The sequence below is a fragment of the Mauremys reevesii genome, linkage group 8, assembly GCF_016161935.1.
Source record: "Mauremys reevesii isolate NIE-2019 linkage group 8, ASM1616193v1, whole genome shotgun sequence".
Taxonomy (NCBI): domain Eukaryota; kingdom Metazoa; phylum Chordata; order Testudines; family Geoemydidae; genus Mauremys; species Mauremys reevesii.
The window spans coordinates 28,868,863-28,888,018 of NC_052630.1; the positions used below are offsets into that span (position 1 = coordinate 28,868,863).

Here is a 19,156-nt window from a genome sequence, read left to right on the forward strand (position 1 = left end):
TTACCCCACATGCCTAGAATGTCAATTAAAATGTAGCTTCAAGTCTTATGAACTATGTAGCAGGTCTCAATGTCCAGTATGGATAAATAATGAATACATATGCTCACAGAAAACCATTATGGACATATTTTTAAATATATCTGAAGTCTGCTGTGCATATACCCTACATAGAGTCAAATGCACATGCCCCGTATCGTCCCTATTTAAAACCACTGAATGTCCCCAAATGAAATATTTATATTCATTAATAAATTTATTATATTTATAAGACCCCTGGAAAAGAGGCAGAACCTTGTAGAATTTGGCAGTACTGAATTTATTCTATACTTTTCTTTCATGTTTTTCTTTTATTTCTGCCAAAAAACGGAAGCTACTGGCCTTGGGTTTCTTCAATATTGTCTTAATACCAGATGCAAAGGCAGTGTAAAGATAGGGAACATCTTTGGGGAAAAGGGAAGAGCTGTCAGTTGTAGTGTGTCTGCGTACTCACAGAGTCTGGATCGACTGGAGAGGTGCAAAGAGCCCCTTGCTGATGGTCTGCAGTTTGTTGTCATAAAGAGATAGCAGGTTGAGATTATGCAGATCTTGAAACGTGTTTACCCTGAGGCAGTTGATCTTATTGGCATTGAGAAGCCTGAAAGCAGAGGAAAGGTTTATAATTCACTAATATTGTAATTACCAGATAAACAGAGACTGAACTTTGGGGTTAACCTAAAAAAAATGAAACCACTCAAACCAAATCATTCTGCATTAAAGGTCCTTGGTCTGTCTGTTACCTTAAAAGCAAAACACCCTACAGTCACCATTAGAGCTATCAAACTGAGGGACATATACAGACATGGGTATACCAGAGCTAGATAAGCAAAAAAAAAAAAAAGTCCTGCAAATATATTTTTGTGCACATAATTTGTACAAGATAATTCCAGAGGAATATTGCATAGGGTTCATGGAGAGAGCTTTCACCTTAATAATGCTTATATAATTTACATAAAGAGATGGTCAAATAGTTGCCTTCCCCCACATAATGGCTATTGTATGGAAGTCCACTGTAAGAGGCAGACAGGGCACTTCTTTTAACCCGCAGTCAGCAGGTGCTTGAACCCCGCATGAAGCTGCTGAAGTTCTGACCAATTCATTGCAGTTGTTGTGGCTAGTTAGTTCTATCAGAGAACTGAAGAAGAGAGAGAGTCTCCTGAGGGACAGGAAACTAGGTAGGCAGTAGGTTCTGGAACAAAAAGCTCCCTTTACAGTTATGCCTGTTACAGGCTGAGTTACTAATAAAGCCAAAACCCAGGAATGGGGTGAATTTGAACACTTCACTCAGGGCACGCTTACATGCGGGACACAGACTGGCAGTTCACCGTACATAATTGCATACAAAGTATTATTATAGGAGAATATTCCATTTAGCTTCCATAGACCCTGAGCTATTTTATGCTGGCTTGCGATGATATGCAGAGATAGACCCTTTATATTTAGTGTAGTCCATAGGTATCACAAGCAACATGGTTTCTATGATGACCATAAAGAGATAAGAAACATCAAAGTCAATCGCACTTCTCTATTACCTTGTACATCCCGTCAATCTATGTTCTGTCTATGGGCTGTAAACTCCAAGGGATTATCTATATGCGTGTATTGTACAGTGCCAAGCATATAATCATTGCCAAACAAGTACATAAGTAACATAATAAATAAATGTTGTGTGAGTCTTATTTAAGTCTCATTGCTTCTAGTTTCACAGCTTATCCACCAGCATTAACTAATTGGAATGATCACTTTAAGCTACTGGCCACATTAGTGCAGAGGTGTGAGAGAGGCCATGTAGCAGTGGGAGCTTCAGGAAGAATTCTGACCAGCTCAGCCAGGATTTCTCCAGAGGCTTTGGGGAACGCAGATCAGAATGGGAGTTTCACAACCCTTATGAGGTGCAGGTTCACTCACTCCTTTGAGAGAATAGTACAAACAAGCATAGTGCCTGCCTTCTCCACTTCAGTTATGTCAGTCTCTTGTGCAGATGTGCAAGGGGAATAGTACAGAAGAAGGCACTTCAGTGCCTCTCCCACCTTGCACATCTGCACAGAAGACCCATAATAATCCAAATTTAGTCCATTCATCCAGAAAATCAATACAAAATGGATAGCACCAAGGAAAGCTTCCCCCACCACCCAGTCATGGTCACATCAACTCTGACATGTATGGATAATCTTCATCAGTAATAAGGGAGTGCAGTCTTCATTGCCCATTCAGGCACAACTTTCAAGTACTACCAACATAAGCCATACTCAAGACTGTGGCCTACACACATAAGACCTCACGCCAATCTAGACATCTTTTCTGTGTTCTACTGTAGTTTCTGAAGTGGCTTATGTTTCTTCAGGACCTCTGAAGTGTCTTGGCCTAAAGCTTTTCCCCAGAGTTGTTTACCTAAAGAATTCTACAGCATTTTATTTTTTGAAGGGATACCTACCTTTGTTGAAACAATTTAGTAAATCTGTCATCAAACCTATATGAAACTGACCTCTCCATTTAACTTCAGTGATCCACCAAAGTTATCCACAAAATCCTTAACAATCTTTGAGCTTTCTGAAACTGACAATGGACTTTCTAAAAAGGAAATCTTATTCTAGTTGGTAAGACTGAAACAGTAAGGGTGAAAGTCTGTTGCAATGGGACCTGAACCTGATTGCTGCTTCTGTGTGCTGCCTCAATAATAGTAATAGGGTTGTGTTTGCGGGGCGAAAGGTATCTTTGATTCCTGAGCAAACTAGTATGAAATCTTAAATAACACACAAGTACTGTCTCCTGCACTAGCTTGCACCTCTAGCCCTAAGGACAATAGGGCACATTCTGTCAGGTAGAAGCACATGCCAGCTAGGGTCATGTCTTGCTGCTCCCTTTCTCCAACAAAGCATGCCACACAGAGCTTTCTTTGTGCTATCCTACCCTTCAACTACAAGAAGTCTTTCATACAAATTAAGGCCACCACTACTCTGTGCTCTCCATTTTATTTGTGGGGTGCCCCAGATATTGCACTAAAGTGTTACAATAGTTGTGCTAGTAAAAACTCAGTTGTAATACTTGGAAACAGAGGGTCCTTTTCTCAAGGATTTACAGTGTCTAGATCTTTGATGTAATAATGTGTCAGAATACAGCTTCCCTGCTTAACCAAGGGGAAAAAATCAATATTAATTCACCTGGATTTTCTTCATGATGCCGTGCAGCAGGCTACTGGCCTATGATAGGCTAAGGTCCAATAGAGGGCAATGAGGGATAAATGTGGGCAGCTCTTGCTTGAACAAACAGCTTACAGCATTTTACAGAACTGAAACCTTTGTCTCAAATACGGGGCTTACAAGAGCACCCTGCACCCTGGGCAGCTTAAAATTCTGTGACCGGTGATTATGTGGCATGTAACCCAAAATCTTACTGACCCTAGCTGTACTACAGAGTAATTTTCACATTAGGACACTTGAATAATTCCTCCAGTGTATTAGGCATGCTGAAGCTTTGCTTCAACAGCAGGTACCCAGATCATCAGTTAATGACTTGTTCTTATGATTTTCACTGTGTCCAAGACAAAGTAATCACCATTATCTCTGAGTTCTCATGCAGTACATGTCTCTCTCTCTCAAACTGATACTTCATCTCTTTATGAAACACAGGTCAACACATTATAGAAGGCAGCATAAAAAAGAGGCTAGGTTTTGAGGTGTTCCCCCAAACAGGCACTTATGAGCCCTTCAGCTATCACCTCTCTTCTTATCTACTATCCCCACTTGCTATTTCCCTCTTTTAATGTAACATTCACTAACTACTGTGTTTCAAGAGGAGTGTTCCATGATCATATTAAAAACACATTGTAGTACTGCTCACAGTGCCCCGAACCATCCTCCAGCTGTCACTTGCTCAGAGCTGGATGATTTCTTTCAGACCCAGACACTTGTACTGATGCACCAATGTTGGATGAAGTAAAGCGCGCCATCTGCAAACTGAAAAACAATGCGCAGCCAGTGCTGATGGCATTCCCTCAGAGCAGCTAAAATGCGCTATGGGCCCTGGAGTGGAATCACTTCTGGCTGTCTTTTGCCTGGTGTGGAAAACTGGAACTGCCAAATCCCTGGAAGGACAGTAATGTAATCTCACTTTATAAGGGTAAAGGACTGTGCAGCGAATGTAAGCGCTACAGAACCATCACCTTGTTGTCCATGCTAGGGAAGATGTTTGCGCATGTTCTGCTGGTGTGTTTGGAGCCCCTGCTGCATCAGAAGAGTTGCCCCCAACAGTCAGGCTTTACGAGGAACAGGTCCATGTTAGACGCCATTTTGGCCCTCCACTTGCTGTCAGAGATACATCATGAGTTCAAGCAGCCCCTGCACGTGGCGTATGTCAATCTTAAAGCTCTGTTTGATTCAGTTGACTGAGTCATGCTCTGGAAGGCCTTAAAGGGCGTAGGTGCCTCAACCACTTGGTGATCTCTCGCTCTCAGACCTTGGTTATGTAGATGATATCGTTCTTCTAGTACAGAGCCCCAACAGGTTTTGCAAGGCGCTCCAGCAAAAGGAGGAGGAGTCAGCTAAGGTTGGCCCCCATGTTTTGTGGTCAAAGACAATGCTGCAAAATCTAGGGATCAGGTCCTCCCACGACCCCAATCTCTTTGACTAATGAAACTGTCAAAGCAGTCTCCAGCTTTTGCTTTTTGGGATCTGTACTCAACAGTTCCTCACATGGGGGTGCTTCACCGGATTGGCATCGCAGCATCTGCCATGGGTCTTTTACAATGAATATGGAATCAACATCATCTCGGCACAACCACCAAGTTCAGGATCTATTTCAGCTGTATCCTCTCCGTACTTCTGCATGGTTGCGAAACATGGACACTATGGCACTCAGACTGGGCAAAGCTGGAGACTTTAGATACAAAATGCCAAAACTGTACATTGGGCATAAAGTGGAACAACTTCATTTGTAATGCAGATGTTTACAGTTGCTCCGATCTACAGACAGCATCTTACGCTTTTCGGACATGTCACAAAAAATGCCACAAGACATTCCAGCAAATGCTGGTCTCCAGGTGGCTTGTAACATCCGGGATAAAATTCCACCAACCGAGGATGGAGGGGACCCCGAGGTAAACCCCCTGTTACATGGGTGTGTCAAGTCTGTTCCGATGTTGGACTCTTGGTCTGTCTAGCCCTTGCTACCACATAGGAAAGGACCAAATGGTGAACAATCACTATGGCCAACCATTCAGCTAAGTGTTAAAGAAGAAAAAGTAGTACTGATGCCATATGAGATTACAGGGGCACATGCAAATCCCTTCCCTTTGAGTTTGGAGGATAGATTTGACTTCACATCCAAATTGAGAATCTTCTCCATTGTGCCTCCTTTTCTGATGTTCCTCCAGCTCTCTCTGGATCTCTCCAACAACCCTCTAACATTCCCAGTAGCTGTTGTCAGTGATTTATGGTGCTGCTTTTATGGTGCCCTTTTAACCACTATCCAGAATGGTAACCCCACATTATAATGCAATCTCTCTCTCATTTCCATTTCCAGCCCCATACTGATCACATCAACAGGATCTCTGACTTCAGCTCTGGATTTGAGTATCTGAAGGGATATTTTTTATTTGAAGCCAAAATGTTACTTAAATCTTCACACATGCCTGTGCAGGGTTGTGCACCACAATTTGAATCAGAATCAGCTTCCAGAGTTCCTGCACTATGCAACTGAAGGTAGCATTTTCTGATATTCTGCACCACTAGCTCCGTTTTTAATGACTGAATTATTATCTCACATTAATGTGTGCAGATATAAACCATGCCCTTCAGTTCAAACCATGTACTATGGCAACAGCAGCAGAAGAGGCACTGAACACGAGACACAACAGTGGCAGCACTGGGAACAAACTATTTTAGAGTAAGTACTCCCAATTCTTGGAATAAAATAAACCACTTTCTGTGAACCACACCCTGACAGCGGAGTGATTGCTCAATAGAGTGCACCCAACCCACCAATCCAGGAAAGAATTTAACAGAGAAAGAGAGAGAGAGAGAGAGAGATAGCAGAACTTCTACACCTAAGACTGAGAGACTCATTGAGTGGCTGAATTTTACCAGTAAGTAAACAAAAGTAGAACTTTAGGAAAATGCAATACAAAATGTGTTTAAATTTCTTGCCAGTGGTGGCACTACTAGCTCATGCCTATGGGCGGCTAAACAAGATGCACGACAATAGGAATTTAAAGAGTGGTGCCCCTTCCATGCTGTACATCCCTCACCTGAGGTCTAAAAACTATACACAACAATATTTATAATATATTTATAACAAAAAGGAAAGAAGATATTCTTAATAGACTTCTATTGTCTCATAGGGAACAGGCAACAGGAGCAAGAGCAGAGTAAGAGACTTACTGATCATATAAGTACCATACATACAGAAATATCTCTAAACAAAATGGTTTTCAGAACTGTCCCTGAGGCATTTTAAAAGGAACTGTGTGTTAACTATAAAGTCAGCATTTAAATAAATAATAGCAAACAATTAGGAAAGGAGGAGTAAGAAAAACTCAAACACCCATTCTGAGCAAATCATGAACTTCCACAGTATTAAAAACTAGAATTTACAAAGTTTGACTCTTTCCTGGTAAATATTTGCCACTATTTGCAGCAATACAACCAGAAACAACACTGTGAGAGGTACCACTGCTGTGAGAGGTACTACAGAAATACAAACGTAGAGCAATTAAGTCTATATATACACCCAAGATATATAGGCATACTTCCTACTTTAAGGGTAACAGAAAGTAATGAAAAAAGGGACTTGTTTATGTGAACTAGAATGAGAACTCACATAACCAATTAGAACTGGGAGCTCAGTTAATACACAACATACTTCTGTGACCAGCAGTTGCTGTTCTGTAGAGGATATACAGTACCCATGAAATATACCTCTAGTACCTGAAACTACACAGGACAGATACAGAAAAAAACTTAGAGGTAGAGCAGGTTGGAAAGTTTTTGTCAAAACATTTCTGACAGAAAATGTCATTTTTTAACATTCAAAGCATTTAAAAACTGTGTAAATTTTGATGGAAATTCTCACCCAAAAATATTTTTTTAAAGAAAATTTTCATTTAGGAAAATACTGGATTTTTTTTTCAGATTTCTGCACTTAGTTTAGATTTTTTTCATTTTTGTATTGTTTTAATTATTTTAATTATTATGTATTACTGTTATTATTACTGCATTACTGTTGTAATAACCCAGTTGGACACTGATGACAAACAGGAGATAATTTGATCTAGTAAAGAAGATAAGTTGGTTGAATCAGTACTATTTAGCAGCTGATCTTAATTTTAAAATAATAAGATAAATCACAAATATTTCAGTGATTATATTATGCTATTTTAAATAACATAAATGAACCATGAAGTAGGCATGTATGGAACAGACTACCCTTCAGGAAAGTTTCTTCCTACCCCCCTTTAGTTAGAAATTGACTTATACCCCCAAAGCTCTTAATTATGCTTTACTCCTATTATAACAACTTTGGATATTGTTTTAATCCATGCAAATGTCCTGTTTTATCCTGTTAAGATCCTGACCCAAATCATTACATCAAATGATTAATTATTGTACTCAAACAGGTGCATTAGGTAAACCCATGAAATAAATATTGATCTAAATTCCTGTAAAATATTATAGATGAGAAAGCCAGCTATAACTCAACAAGCAGAAAAACTGATTCTGTTTAGACACTGCACCTTTTAAAAACTGTGCTAAAAAATGACAAGAGTTTCATTCTGTTTAGAGTGTTTTTGAAAGAGGGGATAGTTAGCAGTGTATTTTGCAGCCTTACCTTAGTAGGGCCTTACCAATATTTCTCTTGCAACAAATTATGGTTAAAGTAATTTCCACTAATTTTTCTCATTGTGTTATCAACCTAATCAGATGTGATTTATACACTGGTTCCACATGTGGTACAACATTCAAAGAGAAGTTAAAGATTCAAGAAGAAATAAAACCACATGCTATTTAGAGGGATGATGGATTATTAACTCAGCTCTCTGTTTTCATCCATCTGGACATGTTAAAAAAGTGTGGAAAAGATCACTCAGAAGTCTAAGATCCCATGTCTCCATAGTGTAAGGGAAAGTGGCTAAAGACCTGTGGTATGCACTCTGTTAAAAGCCCTGAGCAGAACACAACTCTATTACAATACTATGATCGTATTACCTGAAGGAGCAAATTTGTCCAGGCACGCTGTAATAATAATGTGTTTCAGCCAAGTCCCTTGAAAGAAAGTGTACTGAGCTGGCACAGTAATGGTATCAGATGTTCCTAAATTCCATCTACATAATTAAGATGGTCTCCCAATTGAATTATATACACAAGCACTGTCAAGTAATTAACATTTAAATAATATTTTGAATTTCCAAAACAAAATGATTGAAAATAATTGGTTTTTAAGAGTAAAGAGGGATGCTGATGAGGCTTGCACTCCAGTAGCATTTTTATTTTCTGCTCAGTAAAGACAAGTAATCAAACTATCAGTAAATAACGATATAACTCGAAGTTTGAAACAGCAGCCTAGCAACCTTAATGCACTCGGAAGACTGCAGGTTGCTCTCTGTTGCTAGTGGATGGATCAGAAATCATTCTAAGTACATTAATAAGCTGAGGGAAAGCAAAGGGGAGAAAAGCTGCACAGAGCCATGGTGAAGCTATTTCTTCTTTCTTTTAGTTAGCTTTGTATTATGCTAACAATGACAATACAGCTAGAATTAAAACAGCCAATATTCTGTCACTTGACCGATGGGGCCCTTTGGGGACTTCTTTGGGGAAAATAAGAACAGGATGGGAAAGATTAGGCTTAAAATACATAAGAGATTTGTAAGGAGGTAGGTGACTGAAGTTATTTGCATGGATAACAGTAGAATTCAAATCGAATGCACACAACTCTTATTAAATACCTACAGCAAAAGGCTTTACCTACATTCAAAGTCCCTGTGTGGGAGATATTAATGTATTTCTATACTGCAAACCTGTGTCAGCTGACTCGGGCTCACAGAGCTTGGGCTGTTGGGCTATTTAACTGTGGTGTAGATGTTCTGGTGCAACCTGCAGCCTAATCCCTGGGACCCTCCCACCCCGCAAGGTCCTACAGCCTGGGCTCCAGCCCGAGCCTGAACATCTACATTGCAATTAAACAGCCCTTCAGACAGCAAGGGTCAGCCATGGGTTTTTAACTACAGTGTAAAACTAAGAAGGGAGGCTGCACCAAGACACTGGGAATCAGGACTCGGGTTCCATTGACTCACTTTATCATAGAGCAAACCACAACTATTTTTACTCACCCATATCTCAAGGGTGATGTGAGGCTTAATTAATGTTTGTAAAGGTGTTGGATCCTCAACTAGCTGGTTACATCATCATTAAAGCCAGAAATTAGCATAGAGTGGTACCTAAGATTCAATACGGATAGCTGTGGCCACAAGAGTGTCTATATACAGTATTTTGACACCTTTACAATTTCTATCTAGGAGGAGCTTCCCAAATGCTGCTGTGATCTATTTGAAATATGGCCACCAACTGTTTGTATACAAATTGTATACAAATTTTTTTCTGAAAGTATTCTCCTCTTGAAAGGTATTCCAAATATTGATGTCTTGAGCTAAAAGGTGTCTCCCTCTGAGAAAGATGGAATACATCTAATGCCATTTGTTTATCAGGCATCAAAGTATTAACATATCAGTGGATTTCACTAAAGAGACTATTATTACAGAATAGTTGAGAAAGTAATGAGAAATTAAATGTCATTATTTCCAACAAAAACTAAGCACTGAAAGACCTACGCTCTTTCCAGACTTAAACCAGTATAATCCTCTTTGTAGTAAAATGGTGTAGAAAAGGCTAAGGGCTAGTCTACACTTACGAGCCGGGTCGACGCGGTGAGTTCGACTTCTCGGAGTTCGAACTATCGCGTCTAATCTGGACGCGATAGTTTGAACTCCGGAAGCGATAGTTCGAACTCCGGTACTCCACCACTGCCAAAGGCGGTGGCGGAGTCGACCTTGGAGCCACAGACTTCGATTCCGCGGCGTCTGGACGGGTGAGTAGTTCGAACTAGGGTACTTCGAATTCAGCTTCGCTATTCACATAGCTGAATTTGCGTACCCTCGTTCGACCCCGCTTCTTAGTGTGGACCAGCCCTAAGATTTGAAAAGAATTCCCCTCCCCCACCAAAAATGAACTCTTAATATGCATCACTATGATCCAGTTAAAAGAAAAAAAAGTGCTTGTCACTACCAGTAGTTGGCATAACTACCAATAAAAGATATTACAAAACTGTGATTAGTGTGCTATGGAAGATGAAGTCTGATATGAAGAGCACAAAGCTTGCAACCTGTCATCTGCTTCAATATATTTAGAAAACCACTGATGTATATCTTTTTCCATATTATGACTGACCACCAACATTTCTGCCAGGATTCAGCTGACAATGCCAAGAGCTAATTCACTATCAGTTTTTGTCAGCAGTTTAGAAAAGGAGGTGAAGACAAAGAATTGTTCCGGTGGAATTAAAAAGGGAAATTCCAAAAGGTACAATTTAATTATTCATGTTGGAATTTAATCATGGTGCAGTCTAACATTTTTTACTTTGATAGATTTTAAACGCTTGTTTTACTTCTCCTCCAAAAGATGGCAGTTCAAGTTGAACAATGACTAACACTATACTGGGGTATTTGTGACTGTGAGGAAAGAGAGCAGTTGAATTACCAACACCTCTTGTCACAGCCCCTGGGCTTCTTGATAGGTTCTCCCATTTAGATACTGACCCAGTTCAGCTTATGAAAGCTAATGAGATCATAGCTGATGTACAGGCACATAACACATCAGCTAAGTTTGTAATATTACTGCAAGAGTAACAAACACAGAAAGACTGAAAGAAAAAAAAACAAAAAACACTGCAAGCAGCCTGAAAATATTTTTAAAGCTTATTATACAGATCTATACAGAGAACCTTCTTCTCGACTCTGGATTAGACACTAATCTGATAGACCTCCTGTTCTCCCCAGGATTGTATTAAATAACAAGACAAAAGTGTCCCATGTGATTCTGCTAAGAATTGAAGATGGTCACTTGTTCCATAAGTAAATGCTGTGATTGGTGCCACGGTAAGCAATCCTTTGTTTAGAAATGACAGGATACAATGTAAAGCAAAATGTCCCACTGTTTGTAAGGTGCCCAGTAAGGCCCAAACTCAGAAGGTACTCAGCTCCCTGTAAAGGACGGGATTCTGGGAGATGCTCAATGCCTTCTAGGACCACAGCTTCTCCAAGGTATAGGTTCCTCACAGAATTTAGTAAGTGAAAATCTGTTGATTTATCTGGCTTTCCAGCAGATGCTATTTATGTATGATATACAACAATCCAAATAAATCACAAGAAAATGTGAAAAAGTTTAGACCTATACAACATTTGCTCAGTCAAACACTATATTGCATTCACTAAGTCTGCCTGTTTCTAAAGTAACCATTTAACTTGAGCAGGGGTGGCTCTATGTTTTTTGCTGCCTCAAGCACGGCAGTCAGGCGTCCTTCGGCAGCACGCTGGTCACCTGGATTTGGTGGCATTTCTGCGGGCGATCTCCTGGACTTGCACCTTCAGCATACCTGCCGCCGAATTGCTGCCGAAGACACGGGACCGGCAGATCTCTCGCAGGCATGCTGCCGAAGGCTGTCTAACTCCTGCCCTCACGGTGATCAGCACCCCCCCCCTGCGGCTTGCCACCCCAGACACGCACTTGCTGTGCTGGTGCCTGGAGCCGCCCCTGAACCTGAGATACAGAGTATCTTAATGGAACATCACTATCCCCTGTAGCGCTTTCAAGCTTGTTTAATCTGCAGTGAGAACACAAGTGCATGGTCTGCATAACTTTTTCAAAAGAAAACAAAAACATCCTCACTTTTTAGAAGGATTGGAATAGAGGCGGCACGGACTACACATATTTCTATTTGGTTTGGATTCATAACCATTTAATTTTGCTTTGTTCTGGGTTTGCTCAATTCAAAGCAAAATAAAGTAGAAACCATAAATTATTCTTTTAAAAATGCAAAATCATGATATTGACCCAGATTCGCTCAGAAATACAAGTGGCTTAAGTCCAAAAGTTCAGATGCGTTTGCTCAGTCAGAAGTGTAATGAGTTGACAAACACAGAAAGGTGTGGGTCGGACTCTTTTCCTGAATATTTATTGTGTGTTCTGAAAGAGTTAAAAAAATGATCCAGGCAAGAAGGGACATGGACACACACACACACACACACACACACACACACACACAAAACCCTCACTGGTTTGAAAGACAGTTAAGTATTTTCAAGAGCAAGAGAGTGCAAATTCATTTTAAATGATTTTTCATCAATACCATGGGATTACAGAATGTTTTGAAGACTGGACTGCAACTGCATCTGGTTGTGAACAGAAATTGATGCTTAGATAGTGGAAAATCTCTAGGGTCCTAGCTTCAAAAGACTGGGATGTCAGCTTGGTAGAAATTGCTTCATCCAGGCACCTTATTTATAAGACTAAGGGTAGGTCTATACTTACCGGCCGGGTCGACGGGTAGCGTTCGACTTCTCGGAGTTCGAACTATCGCGTCTAATCTAGACGTGATAGTTCGAACTCCGAACGTGCTCCCGTCGACTCCGGAACTCCACCACCGCGAACGGCGGTGGCGGAGTCAACGGGGGAGCTGCGGACTTCGATCCCGCGGCGTCTGGACAGGTAAGAAGTTAGAACTAAGGTACTTCGACTTCAGCTACGCTATTCGCGTAGCTGAAGTCGCGTACCTTAGTTCCACCCACCCCCCCCTAGTGTAGACCAGGCCTAAATGACTAAACAGAAGAATTTCATGGGATAGGAAGAATTTATCTTTTATCAGAAGGGAAACACAGGTGTGCTGATGATAGGTGTGCTGATGAGGTCACTAGGGAGTGTTGGTGGCAAGCAATGAATGGTGTGCAATGAAGGATTTTGTTATGGAAAATTATTGTTTGTTCACAGGTTTTGTTATTTTTATATATAATTTTGTAGCACTGGTTAAAACTAATAAAGATATGTTACTTCAGAGATTATATTGGAGGTGCTGGACTCAGTGGTGCAGAGCTTGGTGTTTTCAAGTTTGCAGAGAGCCCGTGAGAACTTTTCTGCCTTACATCACCTTGGGTGGGTTAGCACCTCTCTACATTCTCTTTGAGCTTCCAATTCTAACTAACTCAAATCCAATGGCTAAACAGCAAGAATTTGGTGGAAATGCTGTGCGATAACTGAATTCCATGTGGCACTCACCTAGAATTATAAATCAACTCACAGGCTAAAACTGGCACATAACTTCACCCAACCCTCTCTGGAGCTTCTCTAAGTGGTCTGAATGGCTTGGTGGTGCAAAACTGGGCTGGAGATGTTGTGATAATAGCATCTCTTGTGGAAGTACTGGAAATCTCATTACCAGCCAAAACCCACAACACAGAAGCAGAGGAAAATGAAAAGCAATAAGTGTTAACTAAACAAAAGTTTGATTGGCTTTTAGAAGGAAAAGGCTTGGGGAGAGTGTTCATTTGCACCAGTTTTCAAATGTCAGTGCAATTTCTCACTCTGTATAAATTAGTAGTTAACACCACACAACACTACAATTAGTGGCTTGGATCTGGGGTTTTGACTTGAGCCCATCTCTAATTCTGGAACACCTTTAAAATGTGTTTTATCTCTTTATACTTCAGTCTACAGGCATTAGTATGTTTATAGCTCACTCCCCCTTCAATGCACACATTTAACTCTGATGCTCACTGAAATCACATACATATATAAAATGAGAAGAGAACCGTAAGCTTCTTGTGGATTGTTATGGAGGTGAAGCTACAACAAGCCCATCATTTTCCAGGTACAAGCTCTCCAGCACACTGGCATATGGAAAGAGTAAGTACAGGGCTAGATACAAAAGAACAGAAACCACCCTGGGAAACTTTTCTTGTGCATAATTGTCCAATTGACCTTAGCGAGCTCAATTTCTCAAGATTTAAGATCAACACATCACAGCACTAGTATGACCAGTGACAGTGCAAGGCAAATTTCCTTAAGGAACAAGGTTTATTGAAAACTGACACATGTTAGACACTTGATAAACCAGATTACATTCCCCACTTAGGTACCTAATCTCTTTAAACAGAAAATGTTATGATATCCTTTTGGCACCAGGGACGAAGATACCTCAAAGCATGTGGTGTTTGACGGCAATAAAAACGGTCTGGAAATGTTTGTTTTAATATGGCTGCATAAAATGCATTGTTCAGATATGAAAAGGACAGTTAGATTCTGTGTGCATTATCCACAATTCGTTGGCATGAACCATTTGTCATAGCTCTGTTTCGCTGCAGGATGGCGTTGCAGATTTAGCCACGAGGGGGTAAGCAGAGTACCGTAGTCATCAAGCTTATCTGTCAAACTGCTGCAGAGAAAGAACGAGCCGCGGGGTGTTAAGTTTTACCTACTGCACTGTGATTGGCATGTTATTTGGGAAACTCAGGAATTCTTGAAAGGTCTTGTCCATGTTCCAAGAAAATTGAAAGACAGATGACTAAGTTGCTTTAATTTTATTCCAGCCTCCAGACAGACCAAGATTAGTTTAAAGCCTCCTGGAAAGATAGTAAAACTGACTGTGGCTAATGTTTACATGAAAACATCCATCTCCAACTGAGGCACGTTCCATTTCTGTAATATTCATATCCATGTCAGACATGCAATGCTAATAAAGCAAATGCTGTTCTACAGCTGCATTCTCTTTCTATAGATTGTTGCCACAAACTGGAAATGAAAGTTAAGGTCACTAATTAATTCATACTCCAGTTTTCCTTCCTGAAAAATAGTATACCTCGCTACAGGAAAATCTTAGTCAACTAAAACCCCGAGAGGCACTTGATACAGCCCGACAAGCTGAGTAGAAAGAACATGATCATCACTTCCATGAAAAAAGTTGAAGGTCAAGAACAACCACCCAGAATCTTTACCATTTGGGCTACAAGAAGCTCAGAACATGACTAGTTTGAGCTTGATACAGTCCAAGAAGAGAGGTCCCACTTGCTCATTAGGATGCTAGAATCTGTATTGCAACTGGATTCCATGGATATTGCTGGTTTCACTTGTGTATTTATGGAACAGTAAAATCCGGGAGAGCAGCATTCTAATTGAAATCCAATTATAGGGTTATTTATAACTATACATTAGGTCAGCCAATTAGTAAATTAATCATGGCACAGACTTAAATTACATGTATCCGCCAAATTTTAAATTAATCCAGGAGGGTAATAAAGTTAAATTTAAAAAGAAAAGATGGATACTGTCTAACTATGCCTTACTGCCTATAGTATATATGCCTCACCCACCCCTGTATTATCTGAATGAATTACAGAATCCTAACCACCATTCTAGGCGGTCTAAAAGTAGACTAAAATTATGATCTTTTCCACACTCAAAGGACAGACAGGATTGTTAAAGATATTATGGGTCAGATTCTACCATCCATACTGAAGCTGAGCAGCACCTTGCTGTAAAAGCAGGCCACTGATTTTAGTAGAACTACTTGCAGAATTAAGATACTATTCTTCCTAATTAAGAGAGGTAGCATGTGGCCTTACTTTATTATTTTATATACAAAATACAAGGATAGAAAAGTTTTTGTGGGGCTTAAAAGAATAGAGAGTAATTGAGAGCAAACAACAGAGATTTAAGAGATTTTCCTCCTAAACCAAAACCTGAAAGCTCTGAGAAGGACCCATGCTCACCCTCCCTTCCTAACAGCATACACTGCTTTACAATGTACCGATACATTTTCAAAAATGGTCCAGTTCAAGCTTAGAAAATTACATTGGCTACCAATGTATTCTAATCAGAGCATTTTTATCAGTGTGTCTACAGACTAATAAGAAGAAATCCAATCTAGAGCTCACTGAATGCTAAATTAGATCTAATCAGAGGGCAGTTTTCCAACTGTTCAACAGCAGGTCTAAAACCAATCCATGCCATTTATGTTTTAGGGATCCATTAAAATACAACAAACAAATCTGTAATAGCTGCTTCAAAGCCACGGTCGGAAAAATGTGCAGATATTTGTTTGCATTTAAGCATGATCATTCAACTTTATCTTTGCCAACAGCTACTTTGCATTCCAAATACCTTCAAAAAGTCATTTAAAAGCCCCCAAAGTAACATTATCTGTGAATGCCCTAACTCGGACAATCTTTTAAGATTTATCCATTTAGATCTTCTCATCCTGATGCGGCTCAAATGGTTTAACAACAGTATCTCTGAACTATTTCCCATTACATGGATTTTGTCACTTTAACAAAAAAGTGTCACTTTAGCTAATCTCAGTAGTAGTGTTACAATATTTGGCTTACAGAAGTAACATCAAATACGGTGTTACATACACAGAAGGAGTAAGTGCAGTAAGTAAATCTATCTTTATGTTTCATTCAGAGGTTCTACAGACACATTTTTACAGGACATTTAGATAGCCATATGTTAAGTGATCTTTTTTTTTTTTGCTACTGAGAAGGAACCCATCTGTAACATGTCCAGCTTTGAATCCAATGACATAGCGTCCTTTTAAATTCACAGCTGTAAAAGGCATCGTGTGAACAGATTTTGATCAAGCTGAATTCTTCATATAGTTTCCTCCAACATAACAAAAAACAAACAAACACACACACACACACACACACACACCCATAACTAGATTGAGGATTATTTGAGTTAAAGGCTCTTTTTGCTTGAAGTTCCTTCATTGACTGTATGCTGCTGTTCGAGAACTACAATAACTAATGTGCCTCTTGTATCAATTGATAATGCACCCAAGTTTCAGAATATTTCAGGGTCTACTGTCCTCATGCATAACAAAACAAAAAAAATATTTCATACCTAGTCCACATGCTGGGACCAAAAGTAATTTAAGATACAGAGGAGCCTGCTGTGAATGGGGCAGGCTGACAGGAAAGGAGCGTGCAAAAGGGAGGTAACTGATTGCCTGAAGGAGAGGAACAGTTTGCAGAATTCGCTCCTGAAGACTTATAATAAATCCGCCTTGTGTGCTCTCTCTCATCTTGTCTCTTTCCAGAGAAAGGTGATCCAGGTTTGCAACTGAAAAACCTATTGACTAAATTACACACATGAAGTGAGAAGAGAGTAATCCCCTGTGGATTATCGCTTATAGCAAAATTACAAATATTTTAACTCATTTTAGCTTTTGTCTGTACCAAAAAGTTTATAATCCAAATATATCTCTGTCCTTGTACGGCCTCTAGTGCAATGGAGTGATGACACAGCTTGAGGCCTCTGAGTAATACAGTACTATAAATAATAATAGTTATCATTTGGATTTTCAACACAGTGTATGTTGAGACAGACCAAGACTTATAAATAAGAAGTCTTTTGACTAATTTTGTTGTAGTCCACCTAGAAATACTTGATTTCCCTATTTTCCATTGCATTCACTGTATGTGTATTATGTGATGCTAGCCTATATGGATCAACTTCATTTATTTCTTTGTCTAAGCACATCTTCAGGGATGCTAACTTGAGCTTCAGGAATACAGTTTAAATCAATTTAACTTTTACCCCCTCTACTGGATGGCTGAAATGGTGGCTGATTTTTTTCTCTCTCTTGAGATAGGTTCAAGGTGCTAAATTTTGTTCCCCCAAAGCGAAGAAGGTTTGGATCTGGTATTTTAATTCTGTTCCATCTCTATTTTTCCCCAGTCCTTAGATCATGACATTGTTTTAGTGTAAACTAAATCTGCATTTTAAACTACTTGACTATGTAAATATACTAATGGCACAGGACTGAGACCATTTGCATTCAAATAGATCCACAACCAATGTAATAAAAATAATAAAGATATGGAACTAGACACTCCAGGTAATTGCAATATCCTTAAATATTACTATTTTGCTTATGAGCACAGGCTATCTGCAACGTGATTGTCAGTGAGGATCTACACATTCACCCACATATGTTACAAATAAATAGAAAATATGAAAAGTAGTATAAACATTATCAACTGGAATCATCTTACTGGCATTTGGTGGTGACTTTCAGATCTTGAGTTTCTTCATAATTCACCAACAAGATACTTCCCCTCTTAGAATGATTGTATTCTTCCTCCCGCAAACTTAATCTACTGTATCAGCTGCCTGATACAGTTACTGAGCTGAAAAAAAAATCACACTCACCTTTTCTCTTTTTCTCCTTTTCACCCCATTGCTATCCTAATCAGTGAAATGTCTCAATGAGTTTTCAGTGCATAAGGTGATGGGCCAATATGGGATTTTCTGAAGTTAAAACTAGAAGCTGAAAAAACTAAAAATCTGGTTAGGCTGAATAATAGTAAAAGAAGAGATCATACTCACAGCAACTGCAGAGAGACAAGTCCATCGAAAAGGCCTTTGGGAATCTCGGTGATCTTATTTCCATAGAGCACTCTGAAAGATACGGGGAAACAAAATAATAGTAAGTAACAGTCCAGCTTACTATCCTCTCATCCCTCTCTGAATTATCATTTTTATTGATCTCATGCACCATGACCATGATCTGTAGCCATTTCATTTAACTACTGATCTCATTTTCTTTTCAGGAGGGCACATGGTATTAAATGAGTTGTTATGATTCAGACTTTGTCTGGTGCTGAAAAACGTCTTTAATGCAGAAACTGGACATTTTCCAAAAACTGTATTTCACTATTTTTCAGCCTGTCTTCTTTCCATTCTCCCTGTACGAAATGTTTTAACCATTAAGACCCGCTGTTCACGATGCAAAAAGTATAGAATTCAGCATGGTGATGTTGCACTGTTAATTTCTAACAATCTTGAAATACAAACCAGGGACGAGTACATTTTAAAGGACCCTGTCTGGACGAGGTCTGAACGTCTTATGACAGCTGAACTGGGCACAGAATGTTACACAAGCAGCATTTCAGGAGGTATTCTGCCCCCACCAGTTGCAATCTCAACCTGACCCGGTAAGTGCAATGGAGCTCAAGAGGGGAAAATAAGGATATATGAATATTTCACAACAACAAAAATGATTCACTTATGAAACTGAG

At 39.6% G+C, this 19,156-nt stretch overlaps 1 protein-coding gene across 7 annotated transcripts in view; it reads right to left on the reverse strand.

The window, feature by feature from the left end:
- SLIT3 (slit guidance ligand 3) overlaps nucleotides 1–19,156 on the reverse strand; it is a 781,907-nt gene that overhangs the window by 196,765 nt on the left and 565,986 nt on the right. For all 7 annotated transcript variants that reach the window (XM_039485327.1, XM_039485326.1, XM_039485332.1 and 4 more), the window contains 2 exons: nucleotides 18,465–18,536; nucleotides 491–634 (listed from right to left, as the gene is read on the reverse strand). In XM_039485327.1, the coding sequence (XP_039341261.1) occupies nucleotides 491–634; nucleotides 18,465–18,536 (216 nt within the window). The remainder of the gene's footprint in view (nucleotides 1–490; nucleotides 635–18,464; nucleotides 18,537–19,156) is intronic.